At 40.6% G+C, this 25,085-nt stretch overlaps 2 protein-coding genes across 7 annotated transcripts in view; one reads left to right on the forward strand and one right to left on the reverse strand.

Annotated features, from left to right (window-relative positions):
* COX15 (cytochrome c oxidase assembly homolog COX15) overlaps positions 1–9,453 on the reverse strand; it is a 37,327-nt gene extending 27,874 nt beyond the window's left edge. For all 3 annotated transcript variants that reach the window (XM_074382741.1, XM_003922309.4, XM_074382742.1), the window contains exons 1-5: positions 9,220–9,453; positions 6,532–6,713; positions 4,226–4,348; positions 3,761–3,947; positions 1,360–1,527 (exon numbers count right to left, since the gene is read on the reverse strand). In XM_074382741.1, the coding sequence (XP_074238842.1) occupies positions 1,360–1,527; positions 3,761–3,947; positions 4,226–4,348; positions 6,532–6,713; positions 9,220–9,309 (750 nt within the window). In that variant the 5' untranslated portion in view covers positions 9,310–9,453. The remainder of the gene's footprint in view (positions 1–1,359; positions 1,528–3,760; positions 3,948–4,225; positions 4,349–6,531; positions 6,714–9,219) is intronic.
* A 33-nt stretch (positions 9,454–9,486) lies between these two features.
* Positions 9,487–25,085, forward strand: part of CUTC (cutC copper transporter) — a 49,040-nt gene continuing 33,441 nt past the window's right edge. For all 4 annotated transcript variants that reach the window (XM_074382743.1, XM_074382745.1, XM_074382744.1 and 1 more), the window contains exons 1-5: positions 9,487–9,672; positions 13,349–13,420; positions 17,818–17,877; positions 21,682–21,891; positions 22,563–22,598. In XM_074382743.1, coding sequence (XP_074238844.1) covers positions 9,612–9,672; positions 13,349–13,420; positions 17,818–17,877; positions 21,682–21,891; positions 22,563–22,598 — 439 coding nt within the window. In that variant the 5' untranslated portion in view covers positions 9,487–9,611. The remainder of the gene's footprint in view (positions 9,673–13,348; positions 13,421–17,817; positions 17,878–21,681; positions 21,892–22,562; positions 22,599–25,085) is intronic.

Below are 25,085 nucleotides of genomic sequence, written 5' to 3' on the forward strand. Positions count from 1 at the left end.
GCAGAGGCAGGTGGATCACCTGAGGTCAGGAGTTCGAGAGCAGGCTGGCCAACATGGTGAAACCCCGTCTCTACTAAAAATACAAAAAAATTAGCTGGGCATGATGGCTCGCGCCTGTAGTCCCAGCTACTTGGGAGGCTGAGGCAGGAGGCTGAGGCAGGAGAAGTGCTTGAACCGGGGAGGTGGAGGTAGCAGTCAGCTGAGATTGTGCCACTACATTCCAGCCCGGGCAACAGAGCGAGACTCCATCTCAAAACAAACAAACAACAAAAACAAAAGAAGTCTGGCTTTGAAAGTCAGGAGAACAGGAATTTTTCAGATGTGGTTGTCTAGTACATCAATATTTCAACCCAACTGGCTTCTCTGTGGGAATGACTGCCCAGACAACATCTTCAGTCCTTATCGGGATCGAGTTGCTAGTTCCAAGTATGTAACAGATGATTCAACTGAAAAGTCCTGCTGTCATCTCAAACTTTTCTCCAGGAACAGCTTACTCAGGTCAACCCATGATTTCAATACCTAATATAAGGCTCTTTTTTTTTTTTTTTTCTTTTTGAGACAGAATTTCACTCGTGTTCCCCAGGCTGGAGTGCAATGGTGCAATCCAGCTCACAACCTCCACCGCCCGGGTTCAAGTGATTCTCTTGCCTCAGCCTCCCAAGTAGCTGAGATTACAGGTATGCACCACCATGCCCAGCTAGTTTTGTATTTTTAGTAGAGATGGGGTTTCTCCATGTTGGTCAGGCTGGTCTTGAACTCCCGACCTCAGGTGATCTGCCTGCCTTGGCCTCCCAAAGTGCTGGGATTACAGGCATGGGTCATTGCACCCAGCCAAGACTCACTGTTAAAAACAATTCTCAGTGGAAAAAAATGTCCTATAAGGGTGCAGTGTCTTGAGACCTCTATTATTAATGAAGGCCTCAAAAAAAAGTTATACCTTGCTTTTAAATCAAAGCATAAAATGAAAAACTAGCATTTTCCTTTAATCAGCATACAGAAAACTACTTCAGACAAAATCACTAAGGTTTCCTATATTATTAGACTTAACTGGTAGGTCTCTGTTTAATGAACAGTGCAACATGGCTCTTATAAACACCAGAAGTTCAGAAACACCTCTGTTCTGATCTTCCTCACCTTGCCATCCACCATCCCTTCTGGGAGTCAAAGGTAAAGTGATGGGGATACCTCTTGTTGTTGGTATTCCCTCCCACTCTATTTTTCAATTTGTGTTTCACCTTTCCAAATAGAAAATGTTGGCAAAATATTCAGCTCCCGTATGATCCAGTAATTCTACTTCCAGATACATATCCAAAAGAATTTGAAAGCGGAGTCTTGAAGAGATATTTCCACACAACTCACCTTGTGTGGAGGGAGCAGCAGTGAGAGCGAGGTCCATAAGCTGGCACAATAAAGAACCAGGGCTGATCCCAGGTGAGCAGCGAGGCGGTACTGACTGACCCGAGGGATGTCATGGGCATCTGGTTTTTCTTCTAGTCCGCTTTTCACCATATACCATCCCAACAAACCCTAGAACCCCCAAGCGAGAAAGCAAACAAGGTAGAAATGATCTGTTCAACTTTATCTACCCCTTCTCTTTCCATACCCTCCCCAATATGCACTGTCCCAAGATTCATGACTTATTCACAATTCTTCACATATCACCATTAATACTTAACTACTATTTAGATAAAAAGTATCCAATCTTTTGGCTTCCCTGGGCCAAATTGGAAGAAGAATTGTCTTGGGCCATGCATAAAATACATTAACGATAGCCGATGAGCTTAAAAAAAAAAAAAAAGGTCCATGAATAATGTATCTCATAAAACTAGATTGAATACTTTGGAGAAACTTAATAAAGGTAAATGCTTAAAAATAACTACCATCAAGTTAGGTTGGAGTAAGAAAATTATAAAAGTTTCAGGGGGAAATCATAAAAATCAGTAAGGTTTTGCATGCAGATCGCTTTGCAAATATCTGTTCCCATTCCTCTTTAAGCAAAATCATAGTTTATGGGGATATAAGAAACCTGCAGCTGAATGCTAATCTGGGGATGCATAGTCAAAGAAAAGGCTTTAGCCCTTGATTTTTTTAAAAGTTGGTAATGAAAGTACAGATTTAAGTTTAAAAGTTTATGGTACGTATCATATTCTATGATTCTCTGCTTTAACTGGTTTTTTCAATTAACCAAATAATTATCAGTTCCAATCATATGAGATAAGACACCGTCCTTTCACCCCCACCTGCCCAACTCCGTAGAATCAGGCCAAAGAGGTGGATTCTGCCACTTCTTCTAAATGTATACTCTTCAGGAAATCTTTGTGGGCATTTCTCTCCCTTTTCAAGATTTCCCTGCATATTCTAATTACCTTGATTTTATCTGCATGAGACACTGAAAGATGAAGACGTACAAAGTGTGATTCACTAGCCCACTTTCTTCTCCCATACCTTATCTAACATCTTCAATTTCTGCCACCAAATAGTGTGTTTTCAGTGTTGGTTTTTCAAATTTGAAAATGTTAACTTTCATTTTGTTCTACCTGCCTTTCTCTGGTTACTATTAGACTCTGATTAATGTCTAATGATTACCTGTTTCTGCTGCCTCTATTTCTTCTCTCTCATCTCCCTCCTTAATTCCTTCTTTCTCTCTCTCTCTTTTTTTTTTTTGAGATGGAGTCTTGCTCTGTCATTCAGGCTGGAGTGCAGTAACGTGATCTCAGCTCATTGCAACCTCTGCCTCCCGGGTTCAAGTGATTCTCCTGCCTCAGTCTCCCAAGTAGCTGGGACTACAGGCCCATGCCAGCACGCCTGGATAATTTTTGTATTTTTAGTAGAGACAGGGTTTCACCATCTTGGCCAGGCTTGTCTGGAACTCCGGACCTCAAGTGATATGCCCACCTGTGCCTCCCAAAGCGCTGGGATCACAGGCATAAGCCACCATGCCCGGCCTTAATCCCTTCTAATTGGCTCATTTTCTTACCACTTCTGACTTAAATTAACCAATTAGCTTTTTCCTAGTCAAATTTTGATGATGTTTCTTTGATTCTCTGATAATCTCCTTCAGGATCTCTATACCTTGACCCACATACTCCTATGTGTCTTCTCCCTTAATTCCTGGCTCTCAATTTCACCCAACTTTTTTTTTTTTGCATTATCCTAGCAGTACTAACCTGTTAACTGTGGGAGTATTTCCTTAAGAGGAGCTCAACTTACATGATTTTAATTGCCATTTATATCTGACTATCTCTTAGCTACATCTGTATTCTACAGTCCTTCATCCCACAAAATGTTTCTCTCTTTTGGAATCTTCCTGTATGCTTCTGTAGCATTCTAGCACAGGGATCCCACTTTCCTACAGCAGGCAAGTTAGAAAAAGGGAAGAGACAAGAACTCAAGGAGACACCCATGATGGGAAACAAACTCTGCTTCTTGTAGCACATGAAAATATACTACTTAGTGCTTACTGATTCCAGGCACTAAACTAAGTACTTCAAATACGGATTATCTCATTTAATATTTACACAATTGTACATGCTGACCGCTATTATCCCCATTTACAGGCAAAGAAATCGTAGCTTTCAGAGGTTAGGTAATTTGCCCTACTAAGTGGCAGAGCTGGGGCTTGAAGCGAGGCCTGTGACACTAAAATGCATTCTCTCACCTACTCTATTAAAAGTGCCTCAGAGATTATTTCCTTAAAAACAATGTCAACTAGGAAGTTCCTGGGAGCATTTCTGGTTTCTCAGCCTTGAATAAATCTTACCTGGAAGCAGACTAGGCCACAGAGGGCAAGGACACGTCCTTTCATGCCACGGCTGAGCCAGCCCTTTCTCCAAAAGTAGGCAGCAGGCAGGATGTATGCAAGGCCTACAAGGCGACCCCACATTCGGTGTGAGTATTCCATGTACCAGATGAACTTGAATTCTGCCAATGTCATATCATGATTCAAGCTGGGTGAAATGGGAAGTCAAAAAAGAAGAAAGAGGAAACATCCTTCTGAGTTTTATTTTTTTATGGAATGCAAAAACTTTCTCAGTCCTGTAACTTGGTAGGTCTGCCTCTTCCTCAACAGCCTCAGAATGACTTTGGATTTAAAGGCTTAGAATAGGAGCTCACTAAACATAACTGAACCAAAGATCATGAAATAACCTAACCATTCTGAAGGGTGGAAGTGCAAAAGATCAAACAGGCCTAGTGGGATGTTTACCTAATTTTCTCTAACACTTACATTTTAAATTCTGGAAATTGCTGGTATCTTTGGAATTCTGCTTCCCATTCCTCTTGGCTTGTAGGTGGCTTCATCTCCTTTATTAAATGCCAATCTACCATTGAGAGGCCAGACTCTGTCAACCTTAGGATAAGAAAAAATTTTGGGGGTGTGTGAGTGAGGCTGGATTACTCACAAAAGGTTTACAGCAACAAGTGGATCTGAACTTAACATCGTTCAAGGTACACACATGGTTTCCTTGTTTCCTCTTTTGAGACACTTCTTTCTCACTGCTTAGAATTTTGTCAGAAACAGCTGCCATCAGGTGCAAATGTATTTACCCTTACATTCTCTCAATCCTTTTATTCAAGTCTCCCCAATTCATTTTTTTTAACCCAATTCTTTCACTAGCATTCCCTGACAGGCAAAATCAGGCATCCCCAAACTATGGCCTGTGGGCAGCATGCGGCCCCCTGAGGCCATTTATCCGGCCCCCCACTGCACTTCAGGAAGGGGCACCTCTTTCATTGGTGGTCAGTGAGAGGAGCACAGTATGTGGCGGCCCTCCAAAGGTCTGAGGGACAGTGAACTGGCTCCCTGTGTAAAAAGTTTGGGGACGCCTGGGCAAAATCAGTCTCTACAGCCAAAGAAATGTGTTCTAAATGCATAACCAACATTCTTCAGGGAAAAGAGATCTGTTTATATGTACACAGGTTTAGATTCTTGGGTAAATTTATAGACAATAAAATTCAAACTTGTTGCACTTGCTCATAACTTATATAACACATAAGGTATTTTGAAATAAGGGATGTGGAATGTGAAGAGAATCTGAGGAAGACACATTTGATTAAAATCAGAAATTTTTCACCAAAAGGAGTTAGGATTCCTAAAGTAAAAGGCTGATTTTAGGCCTGAGGCAAGAAATGTACAAGGTGAGCTTGGAACATCTTGTCATACTAGAAAGTAAGGAAGCTATCAAAGGTAATTAGGGCCCTGCCAAAAAGTCACTAGAGCCGATTTCAGGAGATGCCCACTGACTAAAGATGGGACAATTTGAGCAAATCATTAACACCGTCATCACAATGGACTGAAACATCTCAAGTGTGTTTGAACCTATGAGCTCATAATGAGCCTTAAAAACTCAAATGCTTTATTTGTTGCCTTTGGAGGATTTGGGGGACCAAATTGTTATTTTGAAAAATGGTAAATAAAGGCAAAGAAGAATCAAGTATTTATCCTGCCTTTCCTATGTAAACTATACCTTGGGACATCCAAATTGTTGATGAGGAAAAGCTTTTTAGAGTTGAGCTAATAAAATATTATAATTTTGCTACACTAATGAAATAATGGATCTAGGCAATAGTAATCAATGGCTGTTAACATCTGTAATAGACACCAGATATTCATGAATGTTCTATTCACCTATTGAAGTATTTTGCTCCCTCATCCCCAATTTGTATCTGATCAAGCAACCATCCAGTCACAGGAAAGAGAGGGAACAAAGGGACATGTTAAACATCAACAGTTATGCAATCAGCAAAATCTAGACTGTGCAAAATCATAGGACAAATGACTTGCGTTTCCTCAGCAACTAAAAGAGGGGGAAGGGAGGAGTATCTAAATCTATAGTCTCCTCATAGATTTAACTAAACCTAAGAAACATAAACCAGTTGTGATGCACGGAACTTCTTTGGTTTTAATTCAAACAACTGTAAAGAAAGTTTTGAGACAAACTTGAACCCTGATTGGAAGAGAAAAGATACATAAACAATGCACAGGTACTAGTTAAGATGTAAACCAGTGTTTCTAGAAGGCTCCTACTAATAAAACACTCAACTGTTCTATGGCAGGGCAAGCCATCAGATATGTTCCTTCTTTAAGGCCTCAGTTTCTCCATCTGTATGATTAGGGAGCTAGACTAGATGCTCTGTAAAACTCCTTTAGCCAGCCGGGCGCAGTGGCTCATGCCTGTAATCCCAGCACTTAGGGAGGCCGAAGTGGGCAGATCGCTTGAGGTCAGGAGTTTGAGACCAGCCTGGTCAACATGGTGAAAACCTGTCTCTACTAAAAATACCAAAATTAGCTGCGCATGATGGCAGGCACTTGTAGTCCCAACTACTGGGGAGGCTGAGGCAGAAGAATCACTTGAACTTGGGTGGAGGTCACAGTAAGCCAAGATAGCACCAGTGCATTCCAGTCTGGGTCACAGAGCAAGACTCTGTCTCAAAAAAAAAAAAAAAAAAGCCTTTTTCCTCAATCATCCTGTGTTTCTACTAATGATCCACTAATGATCCAAATACCTAACTCACTATGAGCAAATTACTTACCTAGTTACTCCACCAAGAATAACTGCTCCAGCCACGGTTCCACTGCAGACCAGGAGCCATCGGCCCACCACTCGCTCAGCAGCCTTTGAGGGCAGGGACACTGTACCCCTTCCAGATTGCAAAGCTACTTCAGATATGGTGCTGTATTGCCCTGGCCTCAAAGGGCATCTGATGCAATCACACTAAGGATCAAGATAGACAAATTACAACTGGAGAAATGGAATGGCTGCTACCCACACTCAACCCCATTCTGATTAGGGTGAAGTACCCTGTACGGCTGCATACCCACAGCTACGCCTTGGTAAGTCATGATCCCTTATTACTGCATCAACCTTTCACCTGGTTTTCCCATCGGTTTTCGAGTCTTGCCTCACTCAAGCCTATCCCAAACTACATCAATCTTCTCATCTCTGCATATGTCCCTCAGACTTCACTCTGCTTACAGATATGAATTATTTTCTTTCACATCTAGGTCATTAAACATTTCTCTCTGGCTGGTACATTTCCTGTCCCCTGATTGATAATACCTACTGCAGATCTCTGCTTACATGTCACCTCCTCTGGAATGTGTTCCCAGGCTTTTCAAGGTCTGCAATAGGTCATTCCCACAGTACACTGGATGGCCCTTAATATACTTTAGCGTACAGTCAAGCATCGCTTAACAACAGGGACATTGGTTCTGTGAAATGCATTCTTAAGCACTTGCGTCATTGTGTGAACCTCATAGACTTACACAAATCTAAAGGCTGGGTGTGGTGGCTCACACCTGTAATCCCAGCACTTTTGGAGGCCAAGGTGGGCAGATCACTTGGGTCAGGAGTTCAAGACCAGCCTGGCCAACATGGTGAAACCCTATCTCTACTAAAAATACAAAAATTAGCTGGACATGGTGTTGTATATTCGTAATCCCAGCTACTTGAGAGGCTGAGGTGGGAGTATCACTTGAATCTGGGAGGCAGAGTTTGCAGTGAGCCACTGCGCCATTGCACTCCAGCCTAGGTGACAAAGCGTAACTCTATCTCTCAAAAAAAAAGTACTTACAGAAATCTAGATGGTGTAGCCTACTATACCCCAGAGCTATATGGTATGGCTTATTGCTTTTAGGCTACAAATCTGTATGGTGTGTTATTGTGCTGAATACTGTAACACAATGTTAATTATTTATCTAAACCTAGAAAAATTACAGTAAAAATATGGTATAAAAGATTTTAAAATGTGGCCAGGTGCGATGGCTCATGCCTGTAATCCCAAGGCTTTGGGAGGCCAAGGTGAGAGGATCACTTGAGGCCAGGAGCCTGAGACCAGCCTGGGTAACATAGCGAGACCCCATCTCTATTTTTAAAAAAATCAGGCACTGGGCCAGGCATGGTGGCTCACACCTGTAATCCCAGAACTTTGGGAGGCTGACATGGGCGGATCAGAAGGTCAGGAATTCAAGACCAGACTGGTCAAGATGGTGAAACCCCGTCTCTACTAAAAATATAAAAATTAGCTAGGCTTGGTGGCGGGTGCCTGTAATCCCAGCTACTTGGGAGGCTGAGGCAGAGAATTGCTTGAACCGGGGAGGCAGAAGTTGTAGTGAGCCGAGATTGTGCCACTGCACTCCAGCCTGGGTGACCCAGATTCTGTCTAAAAAAAAAAAAAAAAAAAATTAGGCACAGTGGCACACACTTGTAGTCTTAGCTATTTAAGAGGCTGAGGCAAGAGGATGGCTTGAGCCCAGGAGTTCCAAGTTGGAGGCTGCAGTGAGTTATGATCATGCCACTGCACTCCAGCCTGAATGACAAAGTAAAACCATGTCTCTAAAAAAGAAATTTAGAGAAAAAGATGTTTTTTTTAAAAAAACGTACACTTGGAAGGGCAGCTCTATTATAATCTTATAGGACAACCACTATATCTGTGGCTATTGTTGATCAAAATGTTATTATGCAGCACATGACTTTGCAGCACATTTGTTTGTATCTCCCACTAAACTATGCGCTTTGCGATGGCAGCATCTTGTCAGTCTTGCTCTCTCTCTCCTGCTACCTTTGTTTCTAACATCGTTTCTTTATATAACGAGACCGTGATAAGGATTTCATAACTGAACAAACTGACTTCCTCCAGGGCAGGAGTCTTGTAATATTTATCTTTTTCCAGTTCCTAATATATAATAACCACTCAATAATTACTAGTTAAGCAAGATACATGCCCTCTTCTGACTATACCTCTACAAATCCAAAGATCCATGCTCGGTTCCCTAGTTCTGATTAAATGAGTAACCTTTAGAAAAGTGTTAAACCTCAATTTCCTTCTCTATAGAATGCAGTTATACTTCCTCACCTGACTACTTGTAACTTTTTAAGTAAAAATCAGCTATACGGGTAAAAATTTCTCAGCTTTTACCATGTGCTAAAGGCCTGATGTATATTAAAGAATGTAATCCCCATAACAAACCTTAAAGTAGTATTGTTATCCCAGTTTTACAGCTAAGGAAATTGAGGAACAAAGTTTAAATCACTTGGCCAATACCACACAGCAGGTCAATAGTCCAGATCTGAACCTAGGGGCTCTGAACACAAGGAAATGCGTTGTGAGTGCACTGTAAGGAGCTCCGGAAACGTGATGCGGGGGCTCTCCATTATCTTTATCCTGGCCCTTTCACTCCATCCCCGCTCCCGCGACTCGGAGTCTGCTGCAGTGCGGTACCTGTGCTCTAGGCGCCGCCCTACGAGCCAGGAGCCGCAGATACTGCCTCCCCATCAAGGCTTTCAAGGGCGGAAAGAGCAATCGCTGCATACTGACGGTAGTGCACGGCCACCTCTTCCGCAACCCAGGGATCCCCGGTCTCCTTTCTCCGCCACGGATAAGAGAAGCACTTCCGGGTCGGACGGAGAGAGCCCTGCCTTCTCCGGGGACTAGAGCAAACAGTAACTGCGCCTGCGCTCTGAGACTCGGCTTTCGCTGGGGCTGCTGGGGCGTAGGCGTCGGGGCCGCTAGTAGAGCTGCGCGCAGCTGTTGACGCGCTTCTCTGCTCCTGCGCTCCGGAGCCCAAACTCCTAGTGCAAGCTGCAGGCGCACGAGGGAGGAACGCGTGGAGTATGAAGAGGCAGGGGGCCTCCTCTGAGCGGAAACGGGCGCGGATACCGTCCGGGAAGGCCGGTGCGGATGGTGGCGGGGAGGGGACGGTTGGCCGACTCGGCTCCCTGGGACGGGCTGGCGGGAGTGGTGGTCAGTGGTGATTTGTCCTGGAGTCGTTTCCTCAGCTCCTTCCAGTCCCGTGGGCGGCACCTTCTATCTTTGAGGCTCTAAAGGTGTGGAAACCGAGGTCGTGACGAGGTGCAGGGAGCGAGAATGGGTCCGCTGTGAAGCCAAGGTTCGAGTCCCAGGGTTCCCACTACGACCGTGCGACCTTGTGCGAGTTGGTTAACTTCAGCTTCACGTTTTTTTCTGTCACCACTCGAGGATGCCAGTATCCGCCCCCTCACCTGGAACCAGCAGTCGGTATCCCGCTGGGATAGTTAATTGTCGAGCGCGGAGCCCAGTTCCTAACTTGCAGTTATCTGTAGTTGCCACGGCGGAGACGGGGCTTGTCCCCAGAGCCACGCAGCTACCAAGTGGCCGAGCTTGTGGCTGCTCCAAGTCCCGAGTTCTTCCTGCGTGCCGGAGTAGGTTGGCATGGCAGGTGCCAGAGAATTTGGCAAGTCCCTCCTCTTCCTCCGTGAACTCTTTGGTTCTTCCAAACTTTGATCTCAGGACTCCTTTACCTTCCTAAAAGTTATCGAGATCCTCACAGATCTTTTCTTTTTATGGATTACATCTATCGATTTTGACTGTATTAGAAATTAAAATAGATTTTTCTTTGGGAGACTAAGGTGGGCATATTACCTGAACTCAGGAGTTTGAGACCAGCCTGGCCAACATGGTGAAACCCCGTCTCTACTAAACGTGTAAAAATTAGCGGGGCCTGGTAGCGCATGCCTGTAGTCCCAGCAACTCTGGAGGCTGAGGCAAGACAATCACTTGAACCCAGGAGGCAGAGATTGCAGAGAGCGGAGATCGCACCACTGCACTCCAGCTTGGATGACAGAGCGAGACTCCGTCTCAAAAAACTAAATAAAATTTTAAAATATTGATTGATTGGAAAATAACCATAGTAAACTCATTACATGTTGACATAACATTTTTTTTATGAGAAAGAAATGTTCCAAAACAACAAAATAGCAAAAGAATGGCAAATTTTATATTTTTGCAAGTTTCTTCATTATGTTTTAATGGAAGACAGGTGGATTCTCATACCTGTTGTTTCATTCAGTCTAACGTGTCAAGTAGCCTCTTGAAAACGCCTCTTCACGGAGGTTGCAGTGAGCCGAGATCTTGCCACTGCACTCCATCTTGGGTGACAGAGTGAGACTCAGTCTCAAAAGAAATAAAAAAATAAAACGCCTCTTGTGAGAGATCAGAGTGAAAAAGGCAAATAAAGTCTTAGTATTGTTATGAAAATGGTTGTTACCCTACAGACTCTGAAAGTCTCAGAGGCCCCCAAAGCTACCTGGACTGGTACACTTTGAGAACTGCTGCTTCTTCTCCTTTGGTCTCTATAACTTTGTTGCTTGGGACAACTGCCTATTCTGCCTTCTGTCGTAGCCGTTTTTGTACATCTCTCCATCTTCTGGCTGGGGTTCTTTCTTGTGTGAAGCAAATAGTCCCCCTGCAGCATGGGCCAGTGCCCCTGATCTGACAGCTGGTCTGATAGCTATCAAGAAACTTAGGGAGTTAACAATGCAGTGCTGTTGGTTAAGAGCATAGATCGACACTTAACTCTTTCACAGTTTGGGACTGATAGTCTTAAATGGGCAGTTGCGATTTGATGTTAGTAGATGATAGGTTTTTGTTTTGTTTGTTTTTCAAAGTAAAAATTGGTAGAAAAAAAGCAATAAAGAAAAGTAAAAAGGAAAATAAAAATAATTTCAAATCACACCCCACCAGGATTGACCATTACCAGTATTTGGGAAACATTCTATTAGGTCTCATTGCATGAAGTGTGCATTGTTTTGTTAATTTTTTAAAAACTTTGTGCTTACAGAAAAAACTCAGAACTGTTTACATCACACTTTGTAATAGAAATACATTAATATTTATGAAGTAATTATTCAGACTTCAGTACATATTTGATTATTGTGTACCATGGTAGATACTGTGCTTGGTGTGGGTGATGATAAAGATTTCTCATATGAATAACTTACTTAGGAGACCAGGCGTGGTGGCTCACACCTGTCATCCCAGCACTTTGGGAGGCTGAGGCTGGTGGATCGCTTGAGTCCAAGAGTTTGAGACCAGCCTGGGCAACATGGCAAAACCCCATCTCTACATAAAATACAAAAATTAATCAGGTCTTGTGGCATATACCTGTGGTCCCACCTACTGAGGAGGCTGAAGCACAAGAATTGCTTGAGCTCAGGAAGTGGAGGTTGCAGTGAGCTGAGATCATGCCACTGCACTCCAGCCTGGGTGACAGAGCAAGACTCTGTATTTAAAAACAAAACAAAAAGTAAGGCACTCTAAGTCAAATAAAACTGATCAGACATTTATCTGCATAAATAATAAAAGGTAGAAAGTAATTCATGTTTTAAGGAGGAACAAGTGGGGTTTTATAACTCATGAAGAGTTAAATGAGTTCAGAAGAAGGACATAAAATATTCTACTTTGGGAGAGAATAAAAATCATGGAAATGTTCCTTGGGAAATTTTATTCAAAGATGAAGCCACAAGGAACTCTGGGTGGAGGAGAAGGCATTGAGGAGGGACTGGGGAGAGCTGGAGGCATAAGAAGGAATGACACGGAGGCTTGCTCTGTCACCCAGGCTGGAGTGCAGTGATGCAATTTCAGCTCAGTGCAACCTCTGCCTCCCAGGTTCAGGTGATTCTCCTGCCTCAGCCTCCTGAGTAACTGGGATTACAGGCACACACCACCATGCTTTGTTAATTTTTGTAGTTTTAGTAGTAATGGGGTTTTACCATGTTGGCCAGGCTGGACTCCAGTTCCTGCCTCATGTGATCCACTTGCCTCAGCCTCCCAAAGTGCTGGGATTACAGCCATGAGCCACCATGCCCAGCCAGATAGCTAATTTTTTTTTTTTGTTTCTTGAAACTATACACTTTACATGAATTATCCCATTTAATCCTCACTACTCAGAGGTAGATACTAAAATCTACCTTGTTTTATAGAAAACTAATCTAGGATCACAAAATAAATAGTGGGTAAGACATGGAGTTGAAGTCTGTCCTACTTTTAAACATCTATTCCTTATAAAGAAGTTTAAATATATTCTGCAGGCATTGAGATGCATTGTAAGAATCTTAGCTGGAATGTGATGATGAGGTCTATGTTTTAGGAAGATTTATTTGGCATTCAATATACATTTTCCCAGTATAATTTCATATGTATGTGTGTGTGTACCTATTTGAGTCTAGAGGCATCAATTCAATAATTAATGTGGTTTTGTTTTTTTTTTTTTTTTTTTTTTGAGACGGAGTTTCGCTCTTGTTACCCAGGCTGGAGTATAATGGCGCGATCTCGGCTCACTGCAACCTCCGCCTCCTGGGTTCAGGCAATTCTCCTGCCTCAGCTTCCTGAGTAGCTGGGATTACAGGCACGTGCCACCATGCCCAGCTAATTTTAATGTGGTATTTTATTGCATTCGTGGGCACTAGTGTACTTATCTATTTACATATTATTGAACATTTGCATTTTGGCAGCAAAATGTAAACTATTTGTGGTAAATTGGTCTGGATGGATAGAGCCTTTATGAACTCTCTTTGTTCTCCATGTATTTTAGGAGCAGCAAATGGATTTCTAATGGAAGTCTGTGTTGATTCAGTGGAGTCAGCTGTGAATGCAGAAAGAGGAGGTAAGAGAAATTAGAGAATGAATGACAGTTGGCTAACCTTTTAAAAGTCTGAAAATTAATCCTGGGAACTTGTCTCAGAGGACCTTGTAATCTCTAAGGATCCTCATAATGCTTTCAGAAACAACCAATTAGAAATCCTACTGGAAAATTATGTCCCTCCCTTCCTCTTCCCAAGTGGGTCACATTTTAAGTCAAGTGTGGACAATAGTGCTTACTCATTGACTTCATTTTTTTATTGAACTTAGCAAAATTTTAATTTTTTTAAACCATTGACTTAAAGATGACTTCAGAGACTTCATCATGAGGAATTTTATTATCTTTTTTACTTTTGAACATTATCTATTTTTACCTCAAAATTTCTGTTGTATTCTGAACTCGTTTTAATGGGAAGCACAGAAATTTCCATCATCTCAGGTTCAGAAAAATTTAAAAAACATTTTTATTATAAACATATATAAAAGTAGAGCACATAAGGTAAACCCCATGTACACATCACTCATCTTCACCCATTTTCATCACATGGCCAGTTTTTCATTTATTTCAGGGGGCAACAAACTTTTTCTGTGAAGAGTCACATAGTATACATATTTTCAGCTCTCCTGGACACATTTGGTCTTTGTCACTTTATTTTTAAATGTTTTGAAAATGTAAAACTTGGCTGGGTCTTATGGCTTACACCTGTAATCCCAGCACTTTGGAAGTCTGGGGTGGGTGAATTGCTTGAGCCCAGCAGTTTGAGACCAGCCTGGGCAACAGGGCCAAACCCTGCTTCTACCAAAAAAAAATACAAACATTAGCCATGCATGGTGAGCACCTGTAGTCCCAGCTACTCGGGAGGCTAAGGTGGGAGGATCACTTGAGCCCAGGAGGCAGAAGTTGAGGTGAGCCAGTCACACCACTGCGTTCTAATGTAGGTGACAGAGCCAGATCTTGTCTAAAAAAAAAGTAAAAATCCTTCTTCCTTTAGCAAAAATCCAGTGAAAGAAAATAAAACATATGTTTCCATTTATGTGAAGTGTCTAAAATAGGCAAGTTTATGTAGACAGAAAGTACTTTAATAGTTCCTTAGGACTGAGAGGCATGAGAAGGGTAGGTGACTGATAAAGGGTATAGGATTATTTGGGGGTGATGAAAATGTTCTAAAATTACTTGTGGAGATGGTTGCAAAATTGTGTATATGCTAAATACTAAAGAGTACTAAATTGTACACTTTAAATGGATGAATTGTATGATGTGAATTTTATGTCAATAAAGCTGTTGTTTTTCAAAAAGAATACAAAAGCATTCTTAATTTACAGGCCATAGCAAAAACAAGGTATGTTCCTGTGGCCTGCAGGTCATAGTTTGCTGACCCCCAGTCTATGTAGTACTACCTTCCTCTCCTATCCTCAGATTACTTTGAAGCAAATCCCAGACTTCATGTTATTTCCTTTTAAATATTTCAGTGGGTGTCTCTAAAAATAAGGAGTCTTTTTTCATTGTTTCAGTTCTTTATTGTTTTCAAAGGCCTAGTATGTATACATATATAAGAAATCCATAAATAATGTGGAATTATTAATGTGTGTGTGTGTGTACATACACATATATATACATATTTTTTTTGGAGACAGTCTCGCTTTGTCACCCAAACTGGAGCGCAGTAGCATAATCTCTGCAACCTCTGCCTTCTGGGTTCAAGTGATTCTCCCACCTCAGCCTCCCGAGTAGCTGGGATTACAGCCACCCACTACTACGCACAGCTAATTTTTTTTGTGTTATAGTAGAGACAGGGTTTCACCTTGTTGCCCAGGCCGATCTCGAATTCCTGACCTTGTGATCCACCCACCTCAGCCTCTTAAAGTGCTGGGATTACAGGCGTTAGCCACCATGTTTAGCCTATGAATGTATATTGTTTAAGATAAGGTCCCTTTTAAAGAAAAAACACCACAGTTTTCAGTAACACACCTTTAAAAAAAATCGTTTCTTAATATCATCAAATAACCCAGTCAGTTTTCAAATTTCTCCAGCTGACTCATACAAGAGTGGATGTGTACGTGTGTGTGTGTGTGTGTGTGTGTGTGTGTGTGTGTGTGTATGTGTACAGTTCTTTGAATCAAGACCCAAATATTTCATTTGTTTTATATGCCTCTTAAGTCTCTTTAAATCTTTTTTTTTTTTTTTTGGAGATGGTGTTTCACTCTAGTTACCCAGACTGGAGTGCAATGGTGCAATCTCGGCTCACCACAACCTCCGCCTCCTAGGTTCAGGCAATTCTCCTGCCTCAGCCTCCCGAGTAGCTGGGATTACAGGCACACGCCACCATGCCCAGCTAATGTTTTGTATTTTTAGTAGAGACGGGGTTTCACCATGTTGACCAGGATGGTCTCGATCTCTTGACCTTGTGATCCACTTGCCTCAGCCTCCCAAAGTGCTGGGATTACAGGCTTGAGCCACCGCGCCCCACCAGTCTCTTTAAATCTTTGTTTCTCAGCCAGGCATGGTGGCTCATGCCTGTAATCCCAGCACTTTGGGAGGCCAAGGTGGGCAGATCACAAGGTCAAGAGATCAAGATCATCCTGGCCATGATGAAACCTCATCTCTACTAAAAATACAAAAATTAGCCGGGTGTGGTGGCACGCGCCTGTAGTCCCAGCTACTCAGGAGGCTGAGGCGGAAGAATCACTTGAACCCAGGAGGCGGAGGTTGCAGTGAGCCGAGATTGCGCCACTGCACTCCAGCCTGGTGACAGAGCAAGACTCTGTCTCAAAAAAAAAAAAAAATCTTTAAGTTTCTCCTGCTGTTTTCTTTGTTTACTTTCTTATGATTTGTTAAAGCAACTGTGATATTCATCTTTTAGAGTATCTCATAGTCTCAATTTTGCTAATTATATGTGTGATATCATTTAACGTAGTCCTCTCACCACTGTATTTCCTGTAAATTTAGTTAGCCCAGAGGCCTAATCAGATTCAGATTTCAGTTTTGACAAAACTTCTTTATAGGTAACATTATATGCTTCCTGTTGCATCACATCAGGAGGACATAACATGTTGGGTGTTTTTTGTTTTTGTGATGTTAAGATTGATGAGGGAGTTGTTCAGGTATTGCCAGCCTAATCTGTCCTTAAGGTTTTCTGTCAGCTTTTCACCCAATAAATGTAGCAATCCATATTTTATTTATTTATTTATTTTTTGTTTTTGTTTTTGTTTTTGTTTTTGTTTTTGTTTTTGTTTTGGAGATGGCGTTTCACTCGTTACCCAGGCTGGAGTGCAATGGCGCGATCTCGGCTCACCGCAACCTCCGCCTCCTGGGTTCAGGCAATTCTCCTGCCTCAGCCTCCTGAGTAGCTGGGATTACAGGCATGCGCCACCATGCCCAGCTAATATTTTGTATTTTTAGTAGAGATGGGGTTTCACCACGTTGGCCAGGATGGTCTCGATCTCTTGACCTTGTGATCCACCCGCCTCGGCCTCCCAAAGTGCTGGGATTACAGGCTTGAGCCACCGCGCCTGGCCGTTGTTTTTTTTTTTTTTTTTTTAAAAGACAGGGTTTCACCATGTTGGTCAGGCTGGTCTTGAACTCCCGACCTCAGGTGATCCACCCACCTTGGCCTCCAAAGTGCTTGGATTACAGGCATGAGCCACCACGCCCGGCAGCAATCCATATTTTAATAGGAGTTGCAAAATGGTGACATTTATTTTTCACTTACGAACTAGAATACTTCTGTAAAGAACTTTCCCTCGTTATCTGTTTGGTTATGGAGAAGTTCAGTTTGTACAAGAAAGGCAGAATAAATGCTTGCTTCTTTTCTCTTATTTGTTATAGTAATTTTTAGAATAATGTATTTTAATCCATTGTAGTTATTCTGCTTATTGATGGAAAAAATGTGCTATCTTTGGCTAGTGAGAACTTCAGACTGGTTCCTGAGATCTTTTGATGTGACCTTGGTAGCCCAATAATTCTTTTGCTTTCGGTATTTTCTTATTCTTGAAATTATCTTGGTTTAGCTACTCAAAAGTAGCATTGTGTTTTTTAAAGCTTACAATACTAAAGACCCTTTTGGAAAAGATTATGTTATTTTCTTATCACCAAAGACTCAGTATTTCACTGTTGTAGTCAGTTTTAAGAAATGTTTTTATTCTTTGTTACTTTCCTGTACATAAAGAGGCAATCCTGTAATACAAAATTTTAAGAGAACTAGCTTAACTTTAATTAACTCTTAAATTTGAGTATCAGTAACACAGTGTGAGCTGCAGAGTATAACTGAGTTAAAAACAGTTATACTCTAGTTTTATAATTTGATTTCTCTGGGATTATTTCTAAGACTGTTCTATATTTGGAAAAAATATGTATAAACAGGTTGCTGTTCAATAAGAGCTTATTTTTAAAAAAATGTGTTGAGCAATGCATTTATATTACAGGTGCTGATCGGATTGAATTATGTTCTGGTTTATCAGAGGGAGGAACTACACCCAGCATGGGTAAGTGTCCATTTTTCACAGATTTTCTGATTCGAGTTCATAGAGCCTGGAAGCAACTGATAATCAGTTTCATTGGGGCCCTTTACTAATGCCATGTTAACTATGTTATGGATGTTGTATCAGAAATGTTTATGGTTGTAAAAAACAAAATCAAAGATTTGATCAAACATATTTCTTTCTCCATTGAATAATTGAAAGGTAGGTAGGTAATTGTTAATACTGGTTCAGCTGCTCTGCAGTAACATCAAGGATTAGGCCTTTTAAAAATGTTTCCATGCTGGCATCCTCAGTGTATTGAAATGGTCTTTGTGCTATTGTTGTCATACATTTTACTCATACATATATCAAAAACTCCAAGCTATATTTCTGTTATTTTTGTCTGAAGAGTCAGTTATCTTTTATTAAATAAGAGATTTAAATAATAAGAAAACAATCATGTATTTACCTATATGCACCCATATTTCTGGTGTTCTTCATTCCTTGTGTAGACCCCATATTTCTAGGTGGTTTCATTTTCATTCTACCTGAGGTACCTCCTTTAACTTTTTGTTGTTAACTAGTATATTAGTGATGCATTCTTTTTTTTTTTTTTTTTTTTTTTTGAGGCGGAGTTTCACTCTTGTTACCCAGGCTGGAGCGCAATGGCGCGATCTCGGCTCACTGCAACCTCTGCCTCCTGGGTTCAGGCAATTCTCCTGCCTCAGCCTCCCGAGTAGCTGGGATTACAGGCACGCCCCACCATGCCCAGCTAATGTTTTGTATTTTTAGTAGAGACGGGGTTTCACCATGTTGACCAGGATGGTCTCGATCTCTTGACCTTGTGATCCGCCCGCTCGGCCTCCCAAAGTGCTGGGATTACAGGCTTGAGCCACCGTGCCTGGCCCTAGTGATGCATTCTTTCAGCTTTTATATGTCTAAAATAGCTTTCTCCTTTATTTTTGAAAGGTATTTTTGCTGGGTATAGAATTCTAGGTTGACAGTTTTTTTTTCTTTGAAAATGTTTTTCCATTGTCTTCTTGCTTGTGTTGTTTTTGACAAAAAGATCTACTATCATCCATATCTTTATTTTTCTCTATGTAATATGTCTAATTTTTCTGTCTACTTTTAAGATTTTTTTCTTTACCGCCGGTTTTAAACAATTTTCTAATGCTGTACCTGAGTATAGTTTTTTTTGTTGTTGTTTCTTGGACCCGTGCATTAATACTTTGCATCATATTTGGACAGTTTTTAGCATGCAGTGTTCTCCACTCCCTCCTTCAGAGACTTCAGTTATATTTAAAATTAGACTGCTTGAAATTGTCCCAAAAGTCACGGGTGAACTTCTTTATTTTAAAAAATCTCCTTTCTGTATTTCATTTTGCATAGTTCCTATTGTTTCGTTCTTGAGGTTACTGACCATTTCTTCTGCACTATCTAATCTGCTGTTAGTCTCACCTAGTATGTTTTCATCTCATACATTGTAGTTTTCATCTCTAGAAATTTGAGTTTTTTTTATATCTCTGATGTCTCTTAACTTTTTTGAACATATGGAATAAAGTTACAATAGCTGTTTTAATGACCTTGTCTGCTAATTCTAACATCTGCATCAGTTCTGGGTTTGTTTCATTTGATTTATTACCTATTATATCTTATTTTCCTGCCTGGTAATTTTTTATCAGATGCAAGACATTATGAATTTTACTTTATTGGTTACTAGACATTCTTGGATTCCTGCAAATGTTCCAAAACAGTTTGATCTTTCTGGGTCTTGCCTTTAAGATTTGTTGGGCAAGTCAGGGGCAGTGGTTAATACAGAACTAATTATTCCTTATTACTGAGTCAAGATTCTTCTGTGTACTCTATCCAGTGCCCATGAATCTTGAAATTTTCCTGTCTGGCTAGTGGAACAGGCATTATTCCCAGCTTGGTATGAATGACAGACACATTATTGCTAATCCTTTTTAGTGGTTCTCTCCCAGGTCTTGCATAGTTTCTTTGCATGCATGCACCAGTCAGGACTCAGCTGAATATTAAAGGAGGTTCTCTGCAGACCTCCGGAGTTATCTTCCTTCCTTTCTTCTATTTCTTCCTTCTTTTCCTTTTTCTCCTTTCCTTTCCCTCTCTCTCTTTTCTTTCTTTCTTTCTTTTTCCTTCCTTTCTTCCTCTGTTCTCCTCATCTCTTCTCTACTCTTTTCTTTTCTTTTGACAGGGTCTCACCCTGTTGTCCAGGCTTGACTGAAGTGGCGTGACCATAGCTCACTACAGCCTTAAACTCCTCAGCTCAAGCAATTGTCCTCCCTTAGCCTCCCAAGTAGCTAGGATTATAGGCATGTGCCACCATGTCCAGCTAAATTTTTTGGTTTGTTTTGGTAGAGATGGAGTCCCACTGTGTTACCCAGACTGATTTTGAACTCATTGGCTCAGGCAATCCCCCTGTCTCAGCCTCCCAAAGCACTGGGATTACAGGCATGAGCCACCATACCAAGCCTAGCTTTTAAAAAAAAAATTCCTTTTTTAAACCATTTAGATAGTCTTTGCCACTCCAGTGTTGTCTTTCTGTCATCCCTGTACCCTCTCCTACAAACTCTAGCTACTTCAGTCTTCCTGAACTCTCAGCTTTGTCTCCTTAACTCGAGGAATTCTTTTGGCTCCATGTAGGGCCCCCATCCCTGTGCTTTGGCTTAGTAATTCTCAAGGCAGTAAATTGGGTCAATCAGAATTGACTTATTGACTTCATTGTTTACCACTTTCAAGGATCATTGCCCTTCACTGTCCAGTGTTGCAAACCACTCTTCCATATATTTTGTCTTTTTAAATTTTTAATTATTTTTATTATATGTGGGAAGGTAAATCCAGTCACTGTTACTCTGTCTTGGCCAAAATCAGAAGTCCCTACATGAATTTTGGTCTCCTAAGTTATGCTACTCTGAGGTAGGTAATAGCATAATTTAATGTAAAAGGTTTGTATCTGCAACAGCCCTTTGGAATCTTCCCACTAAAAGAGGGCATTCCTGGCCATTCTAAAATCCCTAGAGCATGTCTATAAATTTGAGTACAGTCTGTTTTTGTAACACCAACTATAATTCATTGCTTGGTATTGGACAACTGCTATTCTATGCAAAATTGGAGTTTTTTTAGCAAGGAAAAAGGAAATTCATACTGGGTAAACAAGTGATGGAGCTTGTCACAGCGTTATACTATTGATGGTTTATGAGCTAGCCACATATTATGGCATGGTTAGGTGCTTTTATGCATAGATCTCTGCATAAAACATAAAATCATAAGTAGAACTTTGCTCCTTTTCACATATCTTGTTTAAATAAAAAAAAAAAAAAAGGTTTTGCTAAATCTCTTTGTCCGTTAAAGGAATATGAACATTGAAACTATTTAACCATCTCTCTAGTAGGTTTTAAATAGAGCTGTAATTAATTAGAAAGAAGAAATTGAATCTTGGGGAATAATGTACTGGCAGAACATTGAGCCTGGTAGTTATTACACTTTCAAATGTCACATACCAATAAAAGGGTTCTGAGTCAGAAGGATTTTTGTTGAGTCAACTGACAAGTGCTTTTAAATTATAGTATCTTCTGTTTTCGAAATTGTTCTGTTTAACCCTTTGCTATTACTTACCTTCTACCATATATACATTTTTCTTCTCAGTGTCCTCCTTCCTTTTAGAGCCATCTTTCTCTGGTTTCCTTAGTCAACTCCACCTTTTTCTTTTGGAGGTAATATACAAAAGCAGATATAAATGACCAGTAATATATCATTGGCTTTATTGAGCTTTTAGCTCACATAATTTTAGTCTACTTTCTTTTCTTGCAGGTGTCCTTCAAGTAGTGAAGCAGAGTGTTCAGATCCCAGTTTTTGTGATGATTCGGCCACGTGGAGGTGATTTTTTGTATTCAGATCGTGAAATTGAGGTGATGAAGGCTGACATTCGTCTTGCCAAGCTTTATGGTGCTGATGGTTTGGTATTTGGGGCATTAACTGAAGATGGATACATTGACAAAGAGCTGTGTATGTCCCTTATGGGTAAGAATTTGTATCTACGACCTAAAAGCCTCTAATGATAATTGTATTTATGCTCCCAATTTAGAAAAACATCATCACAAAACCGACTTTGCAGTCATAGCTACAGGCACTTATGCTAACCTAAGTATTTCAAATAGTAGTTATTTAGAGGTTTGGGGTGGGTTGTATGTATGGCAAAGCCTTCTTAACTCACCTTAATTACTGTAGATTAGGTTCTGCTACTGTTCTCATAGAGTAGAAATTTAAGGGAAATTTACCATGATTCTTTTAATTACTGCACCAAGAACTTCAAAAGCTATTATAGCTGATGAGGATGAACCACCAAGTTGGAAGGTGTGAAGAGGACAGAAGCAAACGAACTATATTACTAGGCCAAAGTATTTCTTAAATGTCCTCAGAGGGGCAAGTAATAGATGTAATGCTGTCCTTATGGTTGTCAGTTTAAATGATTTTCATTTGGTGCTAAGGCATAACCATTTTTTATGTAAAAATCAGAGATTTGTGGAAAGATGAGACGTTTGAATTTTTAAGGCTGCCATTTTATTATTATGTTAGTTTACTGTCTTGTTAGGAGAAGGTGTTAAAAAGTTTCAGCTAACATGGAGAATTCAGTAGGTAGTAATCCGTGATGACTTCTTCATTCATGTTGTTATGTGACTTTCTTTTTATAGCTATTTGCCGTCCTCTGCCAGTCACTTTCCACCGAGGTGAGTCATTTTCATTTTAGAAGTTCTGTTGAACAGTGTTAGTTTTCTAATTTCAACAACTGCCACAACCTTTTTATGGAACACAATTCTGTAGTGTTCCAAGGTTACCAACTGGTTTTTTAGATTCTGGGACTAGAAGTTATAAAAGTAGAGATGTTTAGTTTCTATAAAATTTGAAGCCTTGGTTATGAAAAGTTGTTAAAAGTGGATGTTGGTGGTGGTGGAATGTAATAGAGAGAGAGATGGAATAAGTATTGCCTTCAAGTGCATTGAAGCAAGCATTCCAAGCAAGAATCCTGAGATTCATTTTAACTAAGATTGTGTTAGGTCGTGTACAAGCCCAAAAGAATAAATCGTCGCTGGTGAAATGAAATGTACTGCCTATTTTAAGCCAGACAAAACTATCCCTGGGGTTAGCAGTGAGGTGAAGTTTCACAGATATAAACTTCCTAAGGAAAGAGAAAGTTGGGGATCTGGAGAAAAATTGGATATTATTGGGAAGGGAGAAAGGAGAAGCAGATGCTATCTAATATTGACTATGTAGTCAATCAACAGATGTCCACTATGGTATACAAATTGTTTTTCGTTATAGCTTATCTGCATCACAATGATTTTTTAATGTGACAGTTTCTTATAAAGAAATATTTCCTATAAAAAAATCAGTTAGTTATAATTTCTTTCTTTCTTTTCTTTTCTTTTTTTTTTTGAGATGCAGTCTTGCTCTGTTGCCCAGGCTGTAGTGTAGTGTTCAGATCCCAGTTTTTGTGATGATTCGGCCACGTGGAGGTGATTTTTTGTATTCAGATCGTGAAATTGAGGTGATGAAGGCTGACATTCGTCTTGCCAATCTTGGCTTACTGTAATCTCTGCCTCCTGGGTTCAAGCAGTTCTCTGCCTCAGCCTCCCTAATAGCTGGAATTACAGGTGCTTGCCACTATACCTGGCTAATTTTTGTATTTTTAGTAAAGACAAGAGTTTCACCATCTTGGCCAGGCTGGTCTTGAACTCCTGACCTCATGATCCACCTGCTTTGGCCTCCCAAAGTGCTGGGATTACAGGTGTGGGCCACCACACACAGCCAAAAAATCAGGTAGTTATAATTTCTATGCTCTTTAGCTACATCTTGGTTAAATGGAAGAACAAGTGTCTATTTTGCCTTCAGAGAGCACTGCCATTGCACATGAAAAGAAGTCTACAGTCAAAAAAAATTTTTTACTTCAAATTTCTATTCTTTTTTTCATTCCAATAGGTTTAGCAAAAATATTTTCCTATTTTCAAAATTTGTAGAATTTTTGGGTTCCACATTTTTTTCACTCATGTATTTAATGAAATAGCATAATATTGTTATGGTGGTGAGAAGGTGCTGCCACCAAAACAGGTAGATTGTCTGTGGTAGATTTAGTTGTCTACATACACTAAAGGGTGAAATGAAGGGGTCTATCCCAGAGGACCACTACCACCTAATCCACCACACGTTAGAACTTCTATATCATTTAGCAGTGTGAGGACCAAAGCAGAAGTAGGTTTTCTGTTTTCAGTTTCCTGGTACCACTTTACTCTTTGAGGGCTCTGACGAGGGTAGAAGTCTCTTAGAAAGTAGGATGGAATTGAAACTTCATATAGTCTGTTGAAAGCAACTATCCTTATGCATTTAAAATTTTACCATATATGAGTGCTACCTGTGCACATTTATTTAATGATTTTCTTTAAATAAAATCTTAAGTATGCACACATAAAAAAGAACAAGACCATGACCTTTGCAGAGGCATAGATGGAGCTGGAGACCATTATTCTTAGTAAACAAACACAAGAACAGAAAACCAAATACCACATGTTCTGACTTACAAGTGGGAGCTAAATGGTGAGAACACATGGACACATAGAGGGGGACAACACACACTAGGGCCTGTCTGAGGGAGGAGGATGGGTGGACAGAGAGGATCAGGAAAAATAACTAATGGGTACTAGGCTTAGTACCTGGGCAATAAAATAATCGGTACAACAAACTCCCAGGACATGGGTTTACCTGTATAACAAACCTGCACTTGTACCCCTGAGCTTAAAAAAATGTGAAAAAAAATTTAAGTAAAGTTATGTTCAATAGAAACTTTTATAACTACTGTAAATTGAAAACTTTTCATTTCTTATCTGCATTTAAGTAAATATACCTCTTTAAATGTGAACCATTATTAAAATGATCGTGCAGAGTGGTGGCATGCAGACTGTGGTGTGCTGATAAACTGGCCCTTAGGAAAAAGAGCCCTGATTTATAGCATTTTTTAATTTCTGTGGTTTAAATACTCGACCTTCACTAATTTGTTTAAATTAATTAAATTTTTATTTTTATTTTGAGACAGGGTCTTGCTCTGTCATCCAGGCTTGGGTGCAATGGTGCAATCTCAGCTCACTGCAACCTCAACTCCCTAGGCTTGAGTGATCCTCCCATCTCAGCCTCTCACGTAGCTGGGACTATAGATGCACACCACC

This window comes from Saimiri boliviensis, chromosome 12, assembly GCF_048565385.1.
Source record: "Saimiri boliviensis isolate mSaiBol1 chromosome 12, mSaiBol1.pri, whole genome shotgun sequence".
NCBI classification, from domain to species: Eukaryota; Metazoa; Chordata; class Mammalia; order Primates; family Cebidae; genus Saimiri; species Saimiri boliviensis.